The 18,694-nt window shown below is 40.3% G+C and overlaps 1 protein-coding gene across 1 annotated transcript in view; it reads left to right on the top strand.

Moving 5' to 3' along the window:
* The first annotated feature begins 224 nt into the window (after positions 1-224).
* LOC132815996 (ubiquitin-conjugating enzyme E2 E2-like) overlaps positions 225-18,694 on the top strand; it is a 201,758-nt gene continuing 183,288 nt past the window's right edge. The window contains exons 1-2 of the mRNA XM_060825397.1: positions 225-391; positions 5,781-5,831. Of these exons, the coding sequence (XP_060681380.1) occupies positions 225-391; positions 5,781-5,831 (218 nt within the window). The remainder of the gene's footprint in view (positions 392-5,780; positions 5,832-18,694) is intronic.

The following is an 18,694-nucleotide window of genomic DNA, read 5'->3' as shown; positions in this document are numbered from 1 at the left end:
TAGAGGCGGATGTTGACCTGACCATGCTTACATTGGACGAATGTTTTAGATACAACTCAGCTGGCCGATCGGGAATTACGGGTTTCTTTTAAACTGCTTTAGCGTTTGTGAAAAAAGTTAAGATACTGGATTGTGTCTTTTAATGATTTGAACCAACTCTATCTTGAACTTCAATACCCAATTGCTCAATTAATGCATTTGCTATCAATTCCAGAACGGGCATGATGTCCGGTGAGCCGCAGAGGGCTGTTGACAGCCCCAGTACCAGCTCAGGTGGGGATCAGCGTGAAAGTACTCCGCAAGGACGAGAGAGGGAACAGCCACAGCCCAAGAAACTAGACGCCAAGATTTCCAGTAAAACTGCTGCTAAACTTTCAACTAGTGCTAAAAGGTACCAACTCACTCAAAACTGATCATTTTGTTTTTTCTAAGGGGTGGTACCAGATTGGGTTGGGATATCTGGTCGGCATGGACGGGTTGGACAAATGCTCTACATCTCTATAAGTCAAAATCCCATTGTTTTGTTTTATTAGCAAAATCGGATGAAGAATGAATCTATGTGGAAATTTGTAACAAAACGAGCTGTACAACTTTCTTCTGATTAAATCCAGTGAGCTATTGTTCTTTTGACTGATGCAGGTGTGGGCATTTGTATGAATAGAATTCCCATTGTTGAAGTCAAATATTTTAAGTGAAAGTTCTTTTATGCTTTTCAGCAAAAGATTTATCTCAGCTGATACATTTAGAGGTGTGAATGTGAACAAATATTCAAAATACTACCTTATAGAAATATGGACCTACAGGTTGTCAATTAAAATATTTTTGTTGTTCTGTTAATTTTTGCCAGCATAGGCCTCTCCTAAATATACACTAGTTCCTGTACTGGTGCCAAACTCCTGCAGCTAAACAGCTTATTGGATTATGTAATGGTTTAAATTTGAGGGTAGTTTTAAATGGGTTGCTCATTCACTGGGAGCTCATTTCACCTTGCTAAGAGTTCAGTTTCACCCTCCTTTCTTTATCCACCAAACACATCATCTGAACTGGGTAAAAGCACAGGACTGCAACACTACTAAAGTTGCTATCCTTCAAATGACATGTAACACTGAAGGCTTTATCTGCCTTTTCCAGTGGCCAAGATAAGACAAAAGATTTGGGGGAAAAGCATAGCATTCTGTAAATATTCTCACCAGTGGTATCTACTCAACAAATGGCTTAAAAAATTAATTGGTTATTAGCTTACTTAGTTATCCATCTCACTACGACTTATGGGAGCTTGCTGGGTGCAAAATGGTTGCCATGCTTTCATAGTTCAAAGCAATTTATTGTGTGGCATTTTAAGGAAGTGCTTGTGGCACAGTGGGAGTGTCTGTACCTCTGGGACAGAAGTTTGTCACACCAGGACTTGATAGCTATGGAAAGTGCACTTCTAACTTGGCCATTCAGCTTGTCAGCCTGTAAATCCTTCCAATAAGCTTGATGCCAAACTCTGAGTGTGTGTGTTTCCTCATTGCCATTGCTTTTATCGACATGGCTAATCACCACAATACTTTGTCCATAAATGTGAACCAATCCAACAGAAGTCTATGACAAAACTCATCAACAAAGATAGAAAAAACTGACAGCATATTAACCTTTTCTTAGCGAAAGTGATATAGTGCTATATGTTTTCCAATTTCGTGTTTGAAAGGAATCTCTTTATGAACATACAAACACTCAGAATCGTAAGTAGACCATTTGCTCACTCAAGGTAAAAACAATGACTGCAGATGCTGGAAACCAGATTCTGGATCAGTGGTGCTGGAAGAGCACAGCAGTTCAGGCAGCATCCAACGAACAGTGAAATCGATGTTTCGGGCAAAAGCCCTTCGTCAGGAATCACTCAAACCTGTTTCTCGCCCTTCCCCCCTTCCCCCTTCCTTTTCAATAAGATGTTTGTTTAAAATTCACACTTCAATCTACCCCCAGTAAACTTGGATTCTTGTTGGGCAAGTGAATCGATCTGACTCAGCCTTAAAAATATTTAATAACCTTACCCGGGAAATGTTTATCCTGGAGCTCAATTACCAGTGGTGTGCCACAAGGATCTGTTTTGGCACCACTGCTGTTGGTCACTCTTATAAATGACCTGGAGGTGGGTGTAGCAGGATGAGTTAGTAAATTTGCAGATGACACTAAAGTGGGCAGAGTTGTGGATCATTGTGGGTTACAGAGGGACATAGATAGGGCTGAGAAGTGGCAAATGGTAAATATCCTCTGTAAATACATAGAAGGAATTTCATTCTTAAATCAGATGACAAAAACTTCACATGGTATTCACGTTGTGGCCTCACCCAGGGTGGCATCTTTACTTTTGTGCTCCAATTCCTCTTGTAATGAAATATAGCATGTATTAGCTGCCTTGATTATGTACTGTGCCTGCATAGACAAGACCAATGTATAATTCCTGCACGACTGCATTACTCTTATACACACCATTTGTCTTTCTAATTTGTTCTTGTATCTGCATATCACACAATCTAAACCAACCCCCAAGAAAGAGTCAGAAGACAATCGACCACAGCTGTCCACTTCTGCAACCACAACTGCACCTGAAGATGATGTTGATGATGACCCTCTGTCCCTGCATTAGCAGTTTTTAAAAATGTAATTTACTTTGTTTCATTAGTAAGTATGATTTTAAATCTTCCTTTAGGCTGTGCTATACTTTGTGTTAGGCTTTTGGGTGATTTTTGAGCAATCATGAGTTTTTTTTTGCCGGTCCTCCTTTTACTCCACTTTTCCCATAGGCCCCATTATTTCTATTAAGTGAGGTTTTGCTGGAATTATAGAACATTAGTATAGGAGAACTACCTGTACTCAGCTTTTTCATTCTTCCTGTGAATAAAGTAAACAATTTCACATTTTCGCACCTTATACTCCACCTGCCAAATTTTTGCCCATTCATACAACATTTCTGTCTCTCTGCAATCTCCTCATATTTTCTTCACAATATACTTTCCTACCTATCTTGGTAGCATCAGTGAGTTTCGCCACCATGCCTTCACTCTGCTCTTCTAAGACATTGATGTCTATTCTGGGAAGTTGAGTCCCAGCATAGGCCCTTGCAGACCTCTACTCATCACTTCTTGCCAATCTGAGAAAGATTAATGCATACTCTGTTTTCCACCAGTCAGCCAATCTTAAGACCATAAGTCATAGGAGTGGAAGTAAGGCCATTGGCCCATCAAGTCCACTCTGCCATTTAATCATGGCTGATGGGCATTTCAACTCCACTTACCAGAATTCTACCCATAGCCCTTAATTCCTTGTAACATCAAGAATTTATCAATCTCGGCCTTGAAGCCATTAAGCGCCGGCCTCCACTACACTCCGCGGCAATGAATTCCACAGGTCCACCACTCTCTGGCTGAAGAAATGTCTCCGCACTTCTGTTCTGAATTTACCCCCTCTAATTCTAAGGCTGTGCCCACAGGTGCTAGTCTCTTCACCAAATGGAAACAATTTCCTAGCATCCACCCTTTCCAAGCCATGTATCATATTGTAAGTTTCTATTAGATCTCCCCTTAACCTTCTAAACTCCAATGAATACAATCCCAGGATCCTCAGCGGTTCTTCATATGTTAGACCTGCCATTTCAAGGATCATCTGTGTGAATCTCCGCTGGACACGCTCCAGTGCCAATATGTCCCTCCTGAGGTGTGGGGCCCAAAACTGGACACAGTACTCCAAATGAGGCCTAACCAGAGCTTTATAAAGGCTCAGTAGCACATCACTGCTTTTATATTCCAACCCTCTTGAGATAAATGACAACATTGTATTCGCTTTCTTAATCACAGATTCAACCTGAATCCTCGACTAGCACTCCCAGATCCCTTTGTACTTTGGCTTTATGAATTTTCTCACCGTTTAGAAAGTGGTCCATGCTTGTATTCTTTTTTCCAAAGTGCAAGATCTCACATTTGCTCAGGTTGAATTTCATTAGCCATTTCCTGGACCACTCACCCAAACTGTCTAGATCCTTCTGCAGCCTCCCAACTTCCTCAGTACTACCTGCCTGTCCACCTAACTTCGTATCATCGGCAAAATATGCTAAAATGCCCCCAGTCCCTTCATCCAGATCATTAATATATAATGTGAACAGTTGCGGCCCCAACACTGAACCCTGTGGGACACTGCTTGCCACTGGATGCCATTCCAAAAAAGAACCTTTTATCCCAACTCTCTGCCTTCTGTCAGACAGCCAATCCTCAATCCATGCCAGTAGCTCACCTCGAACACTATGGGCCCTCACCTTACTCAGCAGCCTCCCGTGTGGCACCTTACCAAAGGCTTTTTTTAGAAATCTAGATAGACCACATCCACTGGGTTTCCCTGGTCAAACCTACTTGTCACCTCTTCAAAGAATTGAATCCTTAATCTTCTGTTCACGTTAGTATATTACCCCTCCTGCAGCTCTCTTAGAGGAAGAAAAAGAGGTGGATAATTGAGAGATTTGAAAGGAGATTACAAAACTGAGCCTAGGCAGATGAAGCATTTAATCATAGAAGTTTTAGCATATAGGGAGAGGCCATTTGGCCCATTGTTTCGGCACCAGCTGCCTAAAGGAGTATTACAGTTTAGTGTTATTGTCCTGCTTTTTTGCATACCCTTACACATTGTTTCTAATTAAATGATCGTCTAATGATCTCTTAAATGCCTCAATTGAATTTGCCTCCACCACACTTCCAAGCAGAGCATTCCAGACCTGAATCACTTTTTTTTATATTAATATGTCACATTTGCATGATCACTAATGCAAACTTTAGTTTAAATCTAATTTAAGTTAAAGAGCTCCATATTATATCCCCTGGTTTATTAACCTACTGAATTATTGAGAGAATACTGCTTAGTATATTATATATAACATCACGACTGAGCGCAGCATTTAGAATCAACGATAGTTGTGATCAGGATTAGATGAGTGCAGATATCTTGGAGGGTGAGAGGCTGGGGGAGATGATAGAATTGGAAATGTGAGAAGGGGAATGTCTATAGTATGATTTGGAAAAAAATGAGAATTTTGAAAATGTATGTGTTCATTTTTTAGTTGATCTTGCTTAATAATTTGGATGGTGATATATTTGCTGTTGCACCTGTTATGTTTTCCACATATAAAAACCATAGCGTACTTCACGGTGAAAACAATTATATTGTATATTTTTCAAACTCCCCCTTGGATATTCTACACTTACCAACTCTTGGGAACACAGTAACACAATAGTACTGTTAACAAATATTGTCCATTTACACTGTCCCACTGTAATTAATCTTCATTTATAGCTCTCTTCAGTCCTGATTTTATATGTAATAAATTTAAATAGTATTGTCTCAAACTTTGCAGGTTAACAAACCAGTTAATATAATATGGAGTTCTTTAACTGTATTTCTATTTAAACCAAAGTTTTCATTAAGACTCTGCAACTGTCCAATTTTACAGTTTACAAGATTGGATTGGGCTCCACTCAACAAGTCTATTTCTTGAACTGCCATGGAACTTCATGTAACCCTAATGGTTGCAGCAAATATCAATGGATTTCATATAATCATTATTTTATTCTTGCAGGAACAGCTAGCATATAATGTGTCCTTGAGATTCATTTGACTAAAATAAACATAATGTATCTTGTGAAAAATATGATGAATTTCCAAGAATTAGTTTTGTTCAATATTTGCAATTCTATCTTAGCAGACCAATCTGTATTCCTGTTGAACAAATTTTCTCATGTGCCTCCCTGTAGGATTCAGAAGGAATTTGCAGAGATTACATTGGATCCTCCTCCAAACTGCAGGTAAGAACAGTTGAATACATTTCTTCTTGTGGTGTGGAGTTATTAGCCAGGTTATTAGAGAAAATGTGCATTATTTTAGATTGCTTCCATTCGGACATTTTTCTTCTTTGCTCTCAACATGCAAGCCAATAAATTATTGGATGAGCTGCTGAAAATAAGGAAAATTGAAATTTTTGTATGATTACAGCATAAATTGTGCAATTTGAATGCGTTTTTGTAAAATTAATTTCTAATGAAATCAGCATTTATGAATAATGAAGCAAGTATTTTGTTCATTAGGACATAGGGTGTTAGCTCAGAATGAGACTTTCATTTGTTGTTAAAATTTCAACATTTTGCATTTGTTACAAGAAAAAATTTGAATTAACTGAGCATTCGCATACTGTTATATAACGCTCATCAATAAGTTTAAGCTGTTTGTTAGTTTCAGTGTGTGTCTTGTTATTTGCTTGGAATTTTGGGTGGTTTTCCAAATAAACATTTAGAACTTTTGATTTAATTTTCCAACACGAAGCCTTTGTTGCAGTCTAACATACTGCACATTTTTCATTGTTACTTTGCATATCTGTTGCTTTTCTATATTTTAATTGGTATTGCAGGACATAGGAGCAGTATTCCTGACTTATTGAACAAATAATTAGCAAGCATTGTAAATTTTTATAACTATATTTTTGTTATGCTCTGCTTGTATCTTGGAAGTGCAATGGAGTAGGTTCCATACCAGTAATTGTGTTCCATTGACACATCCACCAAATATTTTAAAAGGAATTCTAATTTTCTTTTTGCACAAATAGATTTAGATTTTTACTGTCACCATGCTGTCTTGTCAGAAACCAGACTTCTTGAGATATATTTCCAGCATAATAATTGAGCCATTCATAGACAAACCAGTGCATTGGCTTACTTTTGTTGTAATTTCTATTGCAAATATTAAAACATTTTCCACTTGAAATGTTGTGTTTATTGACTACAATTCATGTTTGCTGAATACATGTTCTGGAGCTACTATCAAATGTGGAAGCTAGAGTTACAGCAGCAATTTTTACATTTGGATTCAAGGTTTGGATTCATCACTTGTTTAAAAAATTAAAGTATAGTGTATATATTTCTTAACAAATTTGTAATTTAAGACCTAGCAATTTCAATGAGGATAATGTTTAAATGGCTTATAACTGCTTTATAATTATAAATACATTAATACTTTGGAATCATTCTGACATGTTTAACTTTTATAATCTGAAGTATGTGCACAGTATTTTTTTTGTTCTTCTGATGACATTTATATATAGACAACTTGTGCTGATACTTTTGACATCATTAATGTAATTATTATGACTGATTAACCTACAATTAATTACCAGCAAAGACTTAATTTATTTATTACACCATCAAAACTGTTCTCTAACTTCATGTTTAATGTACAAAGTGTTGATTCTTAACCTTAATCTTTCATTATTGTGTTTAATATTAATAGGAATTTCTGGAGCTAAAATGCAGCATTCCTTTTGCATTTTATTCTGAAAAGTTATTTTTGACATCTTACAGTTCTTTATAATCTAAAATTGAATGGAAATCAATATCAGAAAACATCAAATTTTAATACTAAGTTGTATCCATGACTTCTGTTGCTAGTTCTCCCAATTTTAAAATCACTCATAATGAAAAGTAATCATTCTGAGGACTTTCCTGGAAAGTCTCAAAATCTGCATTTACACCACAATTCTGATGGACTAATCTTCAAGTTTAACATACATGTCTGACTTGATTGTGGATTGATAGAATAATATCACAGCAATGCTGACAATGTATTTGGAGCATATATGTATCTTTAAATTATATATAAAACTGAAATTGAGCATTGATGCCTCATAAAGGAACATCTTTAAATGCTAATATCACAGCATCACATCTTGCTTCTTGTATTTGCAACCGAGAGGTTCTTGCAATATTTTTGTTTGTGCCAATCCTTAGCAATATCATGAATGTATCTAGGACTGGAGTTGAAAAATATGGTGCTGGAAAAACACAGCAGGCCAGGCAGCATCCAAGGAGCAGGATAATCAACGTTTCAGGCATAAGCCCTTCTTCAAGAATGAGGCTGGTGTGCCAAGTGGGCTGAGATAAAAGGTAGGTGGTAGGGAATTTTGGGGGAGGGGTGCTGGGAATATGATAGGTGGAAGGAGGTGAGGATGATAGGCTGGAGAGAGGGTGGGGAGTGGAGGGCAGAGAGGTCAGGAAGAAGATTGCAGGTCAAGAGGGCGGTGCTGAATCCGGGGGTTGGTACTGAGATAAGGAGGGGGGGAGGGGAAATGAGGAAGCTGGAGAAACCAACCCAACCTCCCCGTGGCTGAACACTTTAACCCCCCTCCCACTCTGCCAAGGGCATGCAGGTCCTTGGCCGCCTCCATCACCAGACCTTGACCACACGACGCCTGGAGGAAGAGTGCCTCATCTTCTGCCTAGGAACCCTCCAACCACACGGGATGAATGTAGATTTCACCAGCTTCTCATTTTCCCCTCTTTTCCCCCCCGCCCCCCAAACCTCCCCCCAAACTTATCTCAGTTCCAACCCCTGGATTCAGCACCGCCCTCTTGACCTGCAATCTTCTTCCTGACCTCTCCGCCCCCACCCACTCAGCTCCTTCCACCTATCGTATTCCCAGCACCCCTCCCCCCTACCTTTTTATCTCAGCCCGCTTGGCACACCAGCCTCATTCCTGAAGAAGGGCTTATGCCCAAAACGTCAATTCTCCTGCTCCTTGGATGCTGCCTGGCCTGTTGTGTTTTTCCAGCACCACGTTTTTCAACTCATGAAGATACCTGTCTAGAAACAATAATCACATTTGGCTGTTGGCATGTCTTTAAAGGGGGGAAAAAAACCTTTTAATTTAACTGGTTATTAAAAAGAAAAAAAGTAATCCATGTCTTTAATCTTGTGATTTGTTTTCTAAAATATCAAGATTTTCATGATACGTGAATAAATCCTTCAGAGTGACTAGAAAGATTAATTAGATATTGTGAGATTTTAGTGGTTCTGATTATTGGTTTGGTCTTTTAGCAAGATGAGCAGATTGTTGCCGTATAAGCAATATTCTGATTTTATTCTGGCATTATGTGACAATTTTTTTAAAAACATCGCTTGATGCACATGAAATCTCAAGATTCAATTGCAGTGTTTCTTTGTAGAAGCTTAATAAAGTTATAATCGTCATCTGCATCTTATTCCTTATTAACATCCCACAACGAAATTCTTGAAATTTTACTGAGCCTTTTGCCTTTTTATGTTCCGAAGTGAGATTCATTTTCCTCTCAAGTCTCTTTTGTTTGTCAATTTTTGTGACTAATTTCATATTTTGATGAGATTGTGATTCATGAGTGTGCTTGACTATCCACAACAGCATTCTCATAGTGGTGAATAGCCAAATATTTTGGGCTTAAATTATATCTCTGTAGTCTGGTTATCACCGTATTTTGGAAATTTAAAAAAAATCAAATTTTAAGCACAGTGCAGATAATAGATGTGGTCCACTTCAACGTCAGTTGGATGGTCAGGCACACATGAATCAAGCCGATCACGAGCCTTACAGTTCCATGTCTTTCTTGATGCTCATGATTTGGAAATGTCAGTGGTGAACTCGAGTGGACAAAGTTAAAAATCACACAAAACCAGCTTGTAGTACAACAGGTTTATTTGGAAGCACTAGCTTTCGAGGCACTGACAACCACCTGATGAAGAGACAGTGCCTCGAAAGCTAATGCTTCTGAATGAACCTATTGACTACAAGCTGGTGTTGTGATTTTTAACTTTCTTGATACTGCATTAGTCAATTAACCTGTAGTCAATTAACGTGTTCTTTGAAATGTTCCGCAAGTAGGCGGCCTGTCTCCCCAATATAGAGGCGGCCACATCAAGTGCAGTAGATGCAGTAAATGATGTGTGTGCAGGTGAATTTGTGGCGGATATGGAAGGATCCCTTGGAGGGAAGTAAGGGGGGGGAGGTGTGGGCGCAAGTTTTGCATTTCTTGCAGTTGCAGGGGAAGGTGCCGGGAGTGGAGGTTGGGTTGGTGGGGAGTGTGGACCTGATGAGGGAGTCACAATGGGAGTGGTCTTTTCTGAATGCTGATAGGGGAAGGGAGAGAAATATATCTCTGGCGGTGGGGTCTGTTTGGAGGGACACCCGGACCAACCAACCCAACCACCCCGTGGCTCAACACTTCAACTCCCCCTCCAACTCCACCAAGGACGTGCAGGTCCTTGGACTCCTCCATCGCCAGACCATAGCAACACGACGGCTGGAGGAAGAGCGCCTCATCTTCCGCCTAGGAACCTTCCAACCATAAGGAATGAACTCCAATTTCTCCAGTTTCCTCATTTCCCCTCCCCACCTTGTCTCAGTCAAATTCCTCGAATTCAGCACCACCTTCCTAACCTGCAATCTTCTTCCTGACCTCTCTGCCCCTACCCCCACTCTGGCCTATCACCCTCACCTTGACCTCCTTCCACCTATCGCATTTCCAATGCCCCTCCCCCAAATCCATCCTCCCTACCTTTTTATCTTAGCCTGCTGGACACACTTTCCTCATTCCTGAAGAAGGGCTCATGCCCGAAACATCGATTCTCCTGCTCCTTGGATGCTGCCTGACCTGCGCTTTTCCAGAAACACATTTTCAGCCAACAGACCAAAGACCTAGGGCTGATCATCCATATCTCCATCATCTCTACAAGTCGGGATTGGGCATAATGGAAGTAGGGCAACCATGCTTTGTATTTTACATGAACATCCACCTTGAAACTGTTTGGAAAGGGGCAGTAAAATTCAAGTCATAATACAGAAGGTTAAACAGTATGACAACATTAGTAATGATTTATAGTCTTTGTAGCTGAAATCCTATGGTTTAATAATGGTCATTTCAAGTGTAGGCGTTCTTGTAAAATGCATATCTTGAAAGTGATTGATGGGCTGTAAAGTCCAATTTGTGAATGCAAAAGATTAAGCATTGTGGCAATACTATATAATAATGGTGCATTTAAAGTGTATGCATTACTATTGTATACTACAGAGACGTAGGAAATCATAGAGTGAATGACTTATCAACAACATGCAACTTGCCATGAATTCCTTTTTAATTTTGCCACACTTCAACTATTACCTCTTGTCAAAGACAGCCTCTAAGTAATTTATTGTATCTTCTAATTGATGGCAATCAACATTTGCAATTCATTTTAATAATGATGCCACTTGGATGGAAAAATTGAGAATTCAAGAACTTCAGCAGCTTAGTTTATAGAATTGCACTTAAGTTTGCAATTTGTTTAAGCATTGTTTTAAAAGAGAAAAACCAAATAGAGATAAATTGATGTACAAGTTAGAAAACTGTTTTAGCTTTAGTGTAAAATGATGTAAGTGTGACTTCATGAAGTCACAATGGGAAAATAGGCTAATTCCATTGATATAGTCCTGAGGCCGTTCATTTAAGTTTGACGAATCATGATCATCATCATCTAATCATTTCAAGACCAAATATAAAAACACACAAATTCTTCTGTTGATGACATAGTCAGCTGATAGGAGACCAGATATTGCATCTCCTAAAGTAGGCTGCTATATATTCTGCCAATCAGGCTGATCTGAGAACTGGAACAGGTCTGCCTCTGGAATTAGGTCCCTGGGGGCAGAGGTATGGCAACCAGAGACTTAAAGCACCTGTGCCAAGCAGGGTCACAAAGGAGGCCATTCTTACTGCCAGGAGAGCTACTTTGGTATCCAAGGATCCAGGAGAAAGATATGAGATTGGGGATAGTTTCTAGAGTTGGGGACTGATGAACAAGAGCAGCATCCGAGGCAGCTTCACACTGCAGCAGGTGTCTATGGAGTTAGCGTTTCTATTTCCCCAAAAAGCAGATTGTTGGCGTAAAGACAGAAGTTGCAAACCAAACCATGCAGTCATATTGATTTCCCTTAAACTTTGGGGGCTTTATGGATTTTTCTTGACTACTTTTAGCTTTAAATACCGAAGGTAAGTTGAGGTGACCTTGCACCAGCAATGTGCATTCTCTCAATAGAGCTATCAATGATCCATACTTGCTGGCTTCTGATTGGTGCCATAGCACATAGAATCCATTCATCAGATTAACAGGATGGTGGGTGCAGAGGTGTTCAGATGAGAAACTACTTTAAAGTATGGTTTCAGTAGTCAAATTCTGATATAATATTGAGTTTGAATGTTTGTAGGAGTATAAAGCCCAAAAGGTCAGTGACCATCTCCAGTGATGTGATTTGCCAAAACCATATTTGTGCTCTTTTGCAGTTCTTGAAATGAAAATAAATAATCATTAGAATCCTAATTGTTATGACACAAAAAAACAACCATTTGACCTTCCTGAAGAAGAGTTACTGGACCTGAAATGTTAACTCTAATTTCTCTCTACAAATGCTGCTAGACCTACTGACTTTTTCCAGCAATTTTGTTTTTTGTTTGTTTGTGAATCATTTGACCAGTTGAGGTTCTCAAAGTAGTCCAGTCAGACCCATTTGCCTGCAAGTTTACTTCCCTCAAATATCCAACTAATTTCACTTTGCTTCTGCATATATCATCTCGATTTGTAAGTGAATTCCAAATCATTTATCATTCCTTGGTTTTTAAAGTTTTTTTTGTATCTTTTTTTCTTATCCAAAACATTAATTCTATGTCCCTTTGATCATTAGATTACTTAGTGTGGAAACAGGCCCTTTGGCCCAACAAGTCCACACCGACCCACCAAAACACAACCCACCCAGACCCATTCCCCTACAGTTACCCCTTCACCTAACACTACGGGCAATTTAGCATGGCCAATTCACCTCACCTGCATATTTTTTTGGACTATGGGAAGAAACCGGGACACCCGGAGAAACCCACATAGACACTGGAAGAATGTGCAAACTCCACACCGTCACCTGAGGTGGGAATTGAACCCGGGTCTCTGGCATTGTGAGTCAGCAGTGCTAACCATTGTGCTGCCATGCTGCATCTGACATGAATAGTGAGAACTTCTTTTCTTTGTATAGGTACTTTAAAATCCCTGACTATAATCTTCATAGTTTTGGATAATGCTGAGAAAAGACACTTATTGAAGCTTTTCGTCTTTCATTCAGCAGGACAATTCATAATATTACCAATGGAAGGACAAACCAATATTTATAACTGTAGGAGAGAAGAGTGCTGATTGGCCAATTAGATGCTAGTAGATGCATCATCATGGAAATGCACCAGTTAATGATGACTGATAGTTAACTGCTGAGCTTTAGGTATAATTTTAAACCAGGAAGTTGACTCTGAGAAATGAAACAATGAATGGCTGTTACCAATTCTGCTGAGTTGAAACAGGCACTGAACATGTACATTTTCAGTCTACAAAAACAGTTCTCTGACTATTAATAGATCATTTTTTTGCTACACATGTAATCTTTGAAGCAAATAACACTTAACACTTAAAGGAATACAGAGTTAACACGGAGAAGGAAAGAGATGCTTGTGCTGAAGGGACTACTGCTATGGTGTGGGAAGAAACTCTTATGGAGCTTCAAGGCTGGGATGAATTAGTTGGGCCGAATGACTTGTTTTGATGCTGTAAATTCTAAATCATATTAATATAATTACAGTTGCATATCTTCAGAAGTGTGATTGCTAGGACAAATAATGCAATATATTTAAGGTGAGATATTTAAGATAAAGGCACTCTGATTTTTCCATCCATCTTTTCATGAGACTGTGACAAAATTGTAATCATTGTTTTTGTGTCTCATAAACTATTGTTATACTTAAAATATTGCCAGTCAAAGATGATAGTATTGAAATGAAGTTAGGTATTTGCAAACACCAAAATAATTTTAGTGTTTGACTTCTAGAGACCGTTCTTTCCAAGCCCTGCCTGTGGGTCATGTCAAGAAAGTTGCGAAAATTGGGTGAGATGCCCAGTGAGAACCTTCTTGACATCAAAAACAAATAGGTTTTGAACAACAAAATCAGATTATCTCAGATAAGAAGTAAAAGGCCTATTTGCATGGATTAAGGTTCACTAGGATGATATCCCTGGTCTGACAGGATTGTCTTATGAGCAAACATTAATCAGTCTGGAACTCTACTCACTGAGTTCAGAAGAATGAGAGGTGATCTCAGTGAAACATATAGATTTTTAATGGGTAAAATGCTGAAAGGATATTTTCCTTCATGGAAAAGTCAAAGAATAGAGGGCATTGTCTCAGAATAAAGGAGTGCCAATTTAAGACTAGATGAGGAAGAGTTTCTTCTCTAAGGGTTGAGTGTCTTTGGGACTCCTTGCCTCAGGAAGCTAGAGAAGCAGAGTCCTAATGCAAATTTAAGGCGGAGAGATTGATCAGTAGGGGAATCAAGGGTTATGGAGAAAGGGTGGCAAAGTGGACGTGAGGAATGTCAGAACAACTGTTGAATGGTGGACTTTGCTTGAGGGACTGAACAGGCTACTTACTGTCTTCTTGTGATCTTATCTCTCATTCCAACTCTCAATATTGCATAAAATCACTTCATTGATAAGCAGTTTCCCATTCTCCCAGTATGAGATGTAAACTGAATGCTGGGAAGTCCCAACATGAAAGTCAGAGCTGAAGAAGAGTCATATCTGACTCGAAACATTGATCTTTCTACAGATATTGCCAACCTGTTGAAGTTCTCCAGCATGTTCTGTTTATGTTTCAGATTTCCAGCAATCCTACTATTTGCTTTTATAAAAGTTAGAATGGTTACCTGGCAACTCCAGCTTGCTCCTCTGGACTCCAGCTTGACCACCTGGCACCAGCATCTCAGGGCACACTACACAGGCAGCAACCATGTGCACCTCACCTCCACAGACCTTGGCAGATGATATGTACCAGCCTCACTATATCATTATGACACATCTCCAATCCACTTACAGTATGGTTCTGCACTTCAGTCCTGCACTTTGGAGCACACTGGCACCTCTCATGCTAAGTTGCTGCAGGGACACTTTACGTACAGGGACAGGCACCATGGCATGGATTGGACTAGGGTGCATCTCCAGGATTCTTGCTTGCATTGTGGGCATTCAATCACTCTCTGAGCCAAATTGGATGCTCATAGCATATGTGCTATGTCTTTTTACACATTGCCCCATTCAACTAGAGTAACAAGCTTACCACAGTTTGGTCTTGCTTTGCATTTCAGCACAGACATAAAGCGAGGCACTTTGTCAGTTGTCATCAGTCAAGAAGTGGACATGCTGGGGCATGGCAACATTAATATCATGCCTGTACCATGTGCCAAATACACTTAAAATGCATCAACTAAATGGCTGTGTCTCAAAATCTAAGCAAAGTAATCCATGGGCAAGTAAAAGGAAACTGCTTTCAGGCAGGCAGTTCCATCACAGTTAGATGTCCGTCTGATATCAGTCCTTGAGCTTGGTCACTTCTGTGTTCATTGCTAAGGTCCTTTCCTTTTGTCACCTTAACTCCTGTTAAGGTGCCAAATGTTGGGCAGCCCACCACCATCTTGTCTGTTTCTGCCTTACTGTGGGCCATGCTTTCCTGAAATGAGACAAAAGGAAGAACTGAGTGAGAGACAAGTGTTTGACACAGCTTTTAGGGATGGTGCAGTTGGATGAAAGGTGGTGAGGTATCCCATGTGAGCAATTTGGAGATGCAGAGGGCATGCACGAAAAATCTATAGTGAGTGAGATTTCAAATTGTCTGTTTAATCAAATGGAGAAACCTCTGTTAGTGCTGGGTGCTCCTCTGCTTCTGCAGTGGCTTGCTGCCATTCCTGGGTATGTCGTAGAAACTGTACCTTCTGCATTTGCCTTCATCTTCTTTGTAAAGCCTGCCGCTACATCTAGTATTCCACCTGTGAATGTATTCCTGGTTCCTGCTTACAGGTTATGGGAGCAAAAGAAACAGAACTGGTTCTTGGATACTCAGTAATGCATACCCAACGAATGATGGCTGCACATATTCTGTCATACAATAAAACATGCAGTGTACTCACAATGAAGGCCTTGAAGGTTGTGGGGCTTTTTGGGATAGCCAACTACTTGGTAGAGATGTTACACTGAATGTGTGAATAACAGAATAATTTCTTGGGATTGTTTCATGTGCTCTAATCCCTTCCTATCGCAGTGTCTCGTGAACCATGGACATGATAGAACAATACAGCGTGGAACTGGCCTTTCAGCCCTCGGTGTTGCACAGACCTGTGAACTTTTCTCAGCTCGTCCCCCTACACTATCCCAAAATCATCCATATGCTTATCTCAGGATTGTTTAAATCTCCCTAAGGTGCCTGAGTTGACTACCTCTGCTAGTGCTGGGTGCTCCTCTGCTTCTGCAAAGGCTTGCTGCCATTCCTGGGTATGCCGTAGAAACTGTTCCTTCTGCATTTGCCTTCATCTTCTTTATAAAGCCTGCCGCTACATCTAGTATTCCACCTGTGAATGTATTCCTGGTTCCTGCCCTTACCACTCTCTGCGTAAAGAACCTGCTTCTGACATCTGTCTTAAATCTATCACCCTGCAACTTTATAGTTATGCCCTCTCATACAAGTTAATGTCATCATCCTAGGAAAACGTCTTTCACTGTCTACCCTATCTAATCCTCTGATCATCTTGTATGTCTCTATCAAATCCACACACCCTCCCCCCCACCCCACTTTAGCCGCCGCCTTTCCAATGAGAACAGACTCAAGTCTCTCAGCCTTCCCTCCAGACCAGGCAACATCCTGGTAAATCTCCTCTGCACCTTTTCCAATGCTTCCACATCCTTTCTGTAATGGGGCGACCAGAATTGTACACAATATTCCAAGTGTGGCCGCACCAGCGTTTTGTATAATTGCAGCACGATATTGAGGTTCCAGAACTCAATCCCTCTACCAATGAAACCTAACACACCATATGCCTCCTTAACAGCATTATCCACTTGGGTGAGAAAGTGAGGTCTGCAGATGCTGGAGATCAGAGCTGAAAATGTGTTGCTGGAAAAGAGCAGCAGGTCAGGCAGCATCCAAGGAGCAGGAGAATCGACGTTTCGGGCATAGGCCCTTCTTCCTGAAGAAGGGTTTATGCCCGAAACGTCGATTATCCTGCTCCTTGGATGCTGCCTGACCTGCTGCGCTTTTCCAGCAACACATTTTCAGCTCTTAGTTGCCACTCAAGTGGATATCAGAGATCTATGCACATGGACTCCAAGATCCCTCTGCACATCCACACTACCAAAAATCTTTCCATTGACCCAATACTCTGTCTTCCTGTTATTCTTCCTAAAGTGCATCACCTCACATTTAGCTGCATTGAACTCCATCAGCCCAATTCTGCAGTTTATCCAAATCCCTCTGCAACCCGCAACTGTCCACTGCTCCACCGACTTTAGTGTCATCTGCAAATTTATTAATCCATCCACCTGTGCCTGCGTCTAAGTCACTTATAAAAATGACAAACAGCAGTGGTCCCAAAACAGATCCTTGTGGCACACCACAAGGTAAATGGACTCCAGACTGGATATTTTCCATCAACCACTACTCGCTGCCTTCTTTCAGAAAGCCAATTTCTAATCCAGACTACTAAATTGCCCTCAATTCCAGGCCTCTGCATTTTCTCCATCAGCCTACTGTGTGGAACCTTATCAAGGGCTTTACTGAAGTCCATGTATACCACGTAAACTGCCCTACCCTCATCTACATGCTTGGTCATCTTCTCCAAAAAACTCAGTGAGGTTTGTGAGACACAACCTGCCTTGACGAAACCATGTTGACTATCTGAAATCAGATTGTTGCTTGCTAGTTGATTATAAATATTATCTCTTATAATCCTTTCAAAAACCTTTCCTACAACAGAAGTAAGGCTCACTGGTCTATAATTACCTGAGCCATCTCTGCTGCCCTTCTTGAACATTTGCAATCGTCCAGTCCTCTGGTACTAAACCTGTAGACAATGATGATTCAAATATCAAAGCCAAAGGCTCTGCTATCTCCTCCCTAGCTTCTCAGAGAATCCTTGGATAAATCCCATCCGGCCCAAGGGACTTGTCTACTTTCACTCCTTCTAGAATTGATAACACCTGTGTGTAACTAACCTCGATCCTTTCGAGTTTAATATCTCGTGTCTCATTCCTCTCCTCTACAATATTCTTCTTTTCCTGAGTGAACACCAATGAGAAATGTTCATTTAACGCCTCTCCGATCTCTACAGAGTCCACACTCAACCTCCCACTTCTGTCTTTGACTGGCCCTATTCCTATCCTAATCATAATCCTTCTATTTCTCACATATCTATAGAAAGCTTTAGTGTTCTCCTTTATTCTATTTGCTAAAGACTGCTTGTGTCCTCTCTTTGCTCTTCTTAACTCTCTCTTTAAATCCTTCCTAGCTGACCTGTAACTCTCCATCGCCTCATCTGTACCATCTTGCCTCATCAACACAAGCTGCCGCCTTCTTATTAATAAGAGATGCAATTTCTGTAGTAAACCACGGTTCTCTTACCTTATCACTTCCTCCCTGCCTGACAGGGACAAACCTATCAAAGACACACTATATATCTGTTCCTTAAACCAGCTCCACATTTTGATTGTCTACATCCCCTGCATTTTGTTACCCCATTCTATGCTTCCTAATTGCATTATAATTGCCCTTGCCCCATTAATAACTCTTGACCTGTGGCATGTACCTATCCCTTTCCATCGCTAAACTAAACGTAATTGAATTATGGTCACTCTCTCCAAAGTGTTCACTGACAAGTAAATCAAACACCTGGCCTGGTTCATTACCAAGCACCAGATCTAGTGTGGCCTCCCCTCTTGTCGGCCCTTCGACATACTGTGTCAGGAAACTGATCCATCTGAC

This window comes from Hemiscyllium ocellatum, chromosome 5, assembly GCF_020745735.1.
Source record: "Hemiscyllium ocellatum isolate sHemOce1 chromosome 5, sHemOce1.pat.X.cur, whole genome shotgun sequence".
Taxonomy (NCBI): domain Eukaryota; kingdom Metazoa; phylum Chordata; class Chondrichthyes; order Orectolobiformes; family Hemiscylliidae; genus Hemiscyllium; species Hemiscyllium ocellatum.
Note: the sequence above shows the minus strand (reverse complement) of the source record. Positions and strands in the feature narration are given on the sequence as shown.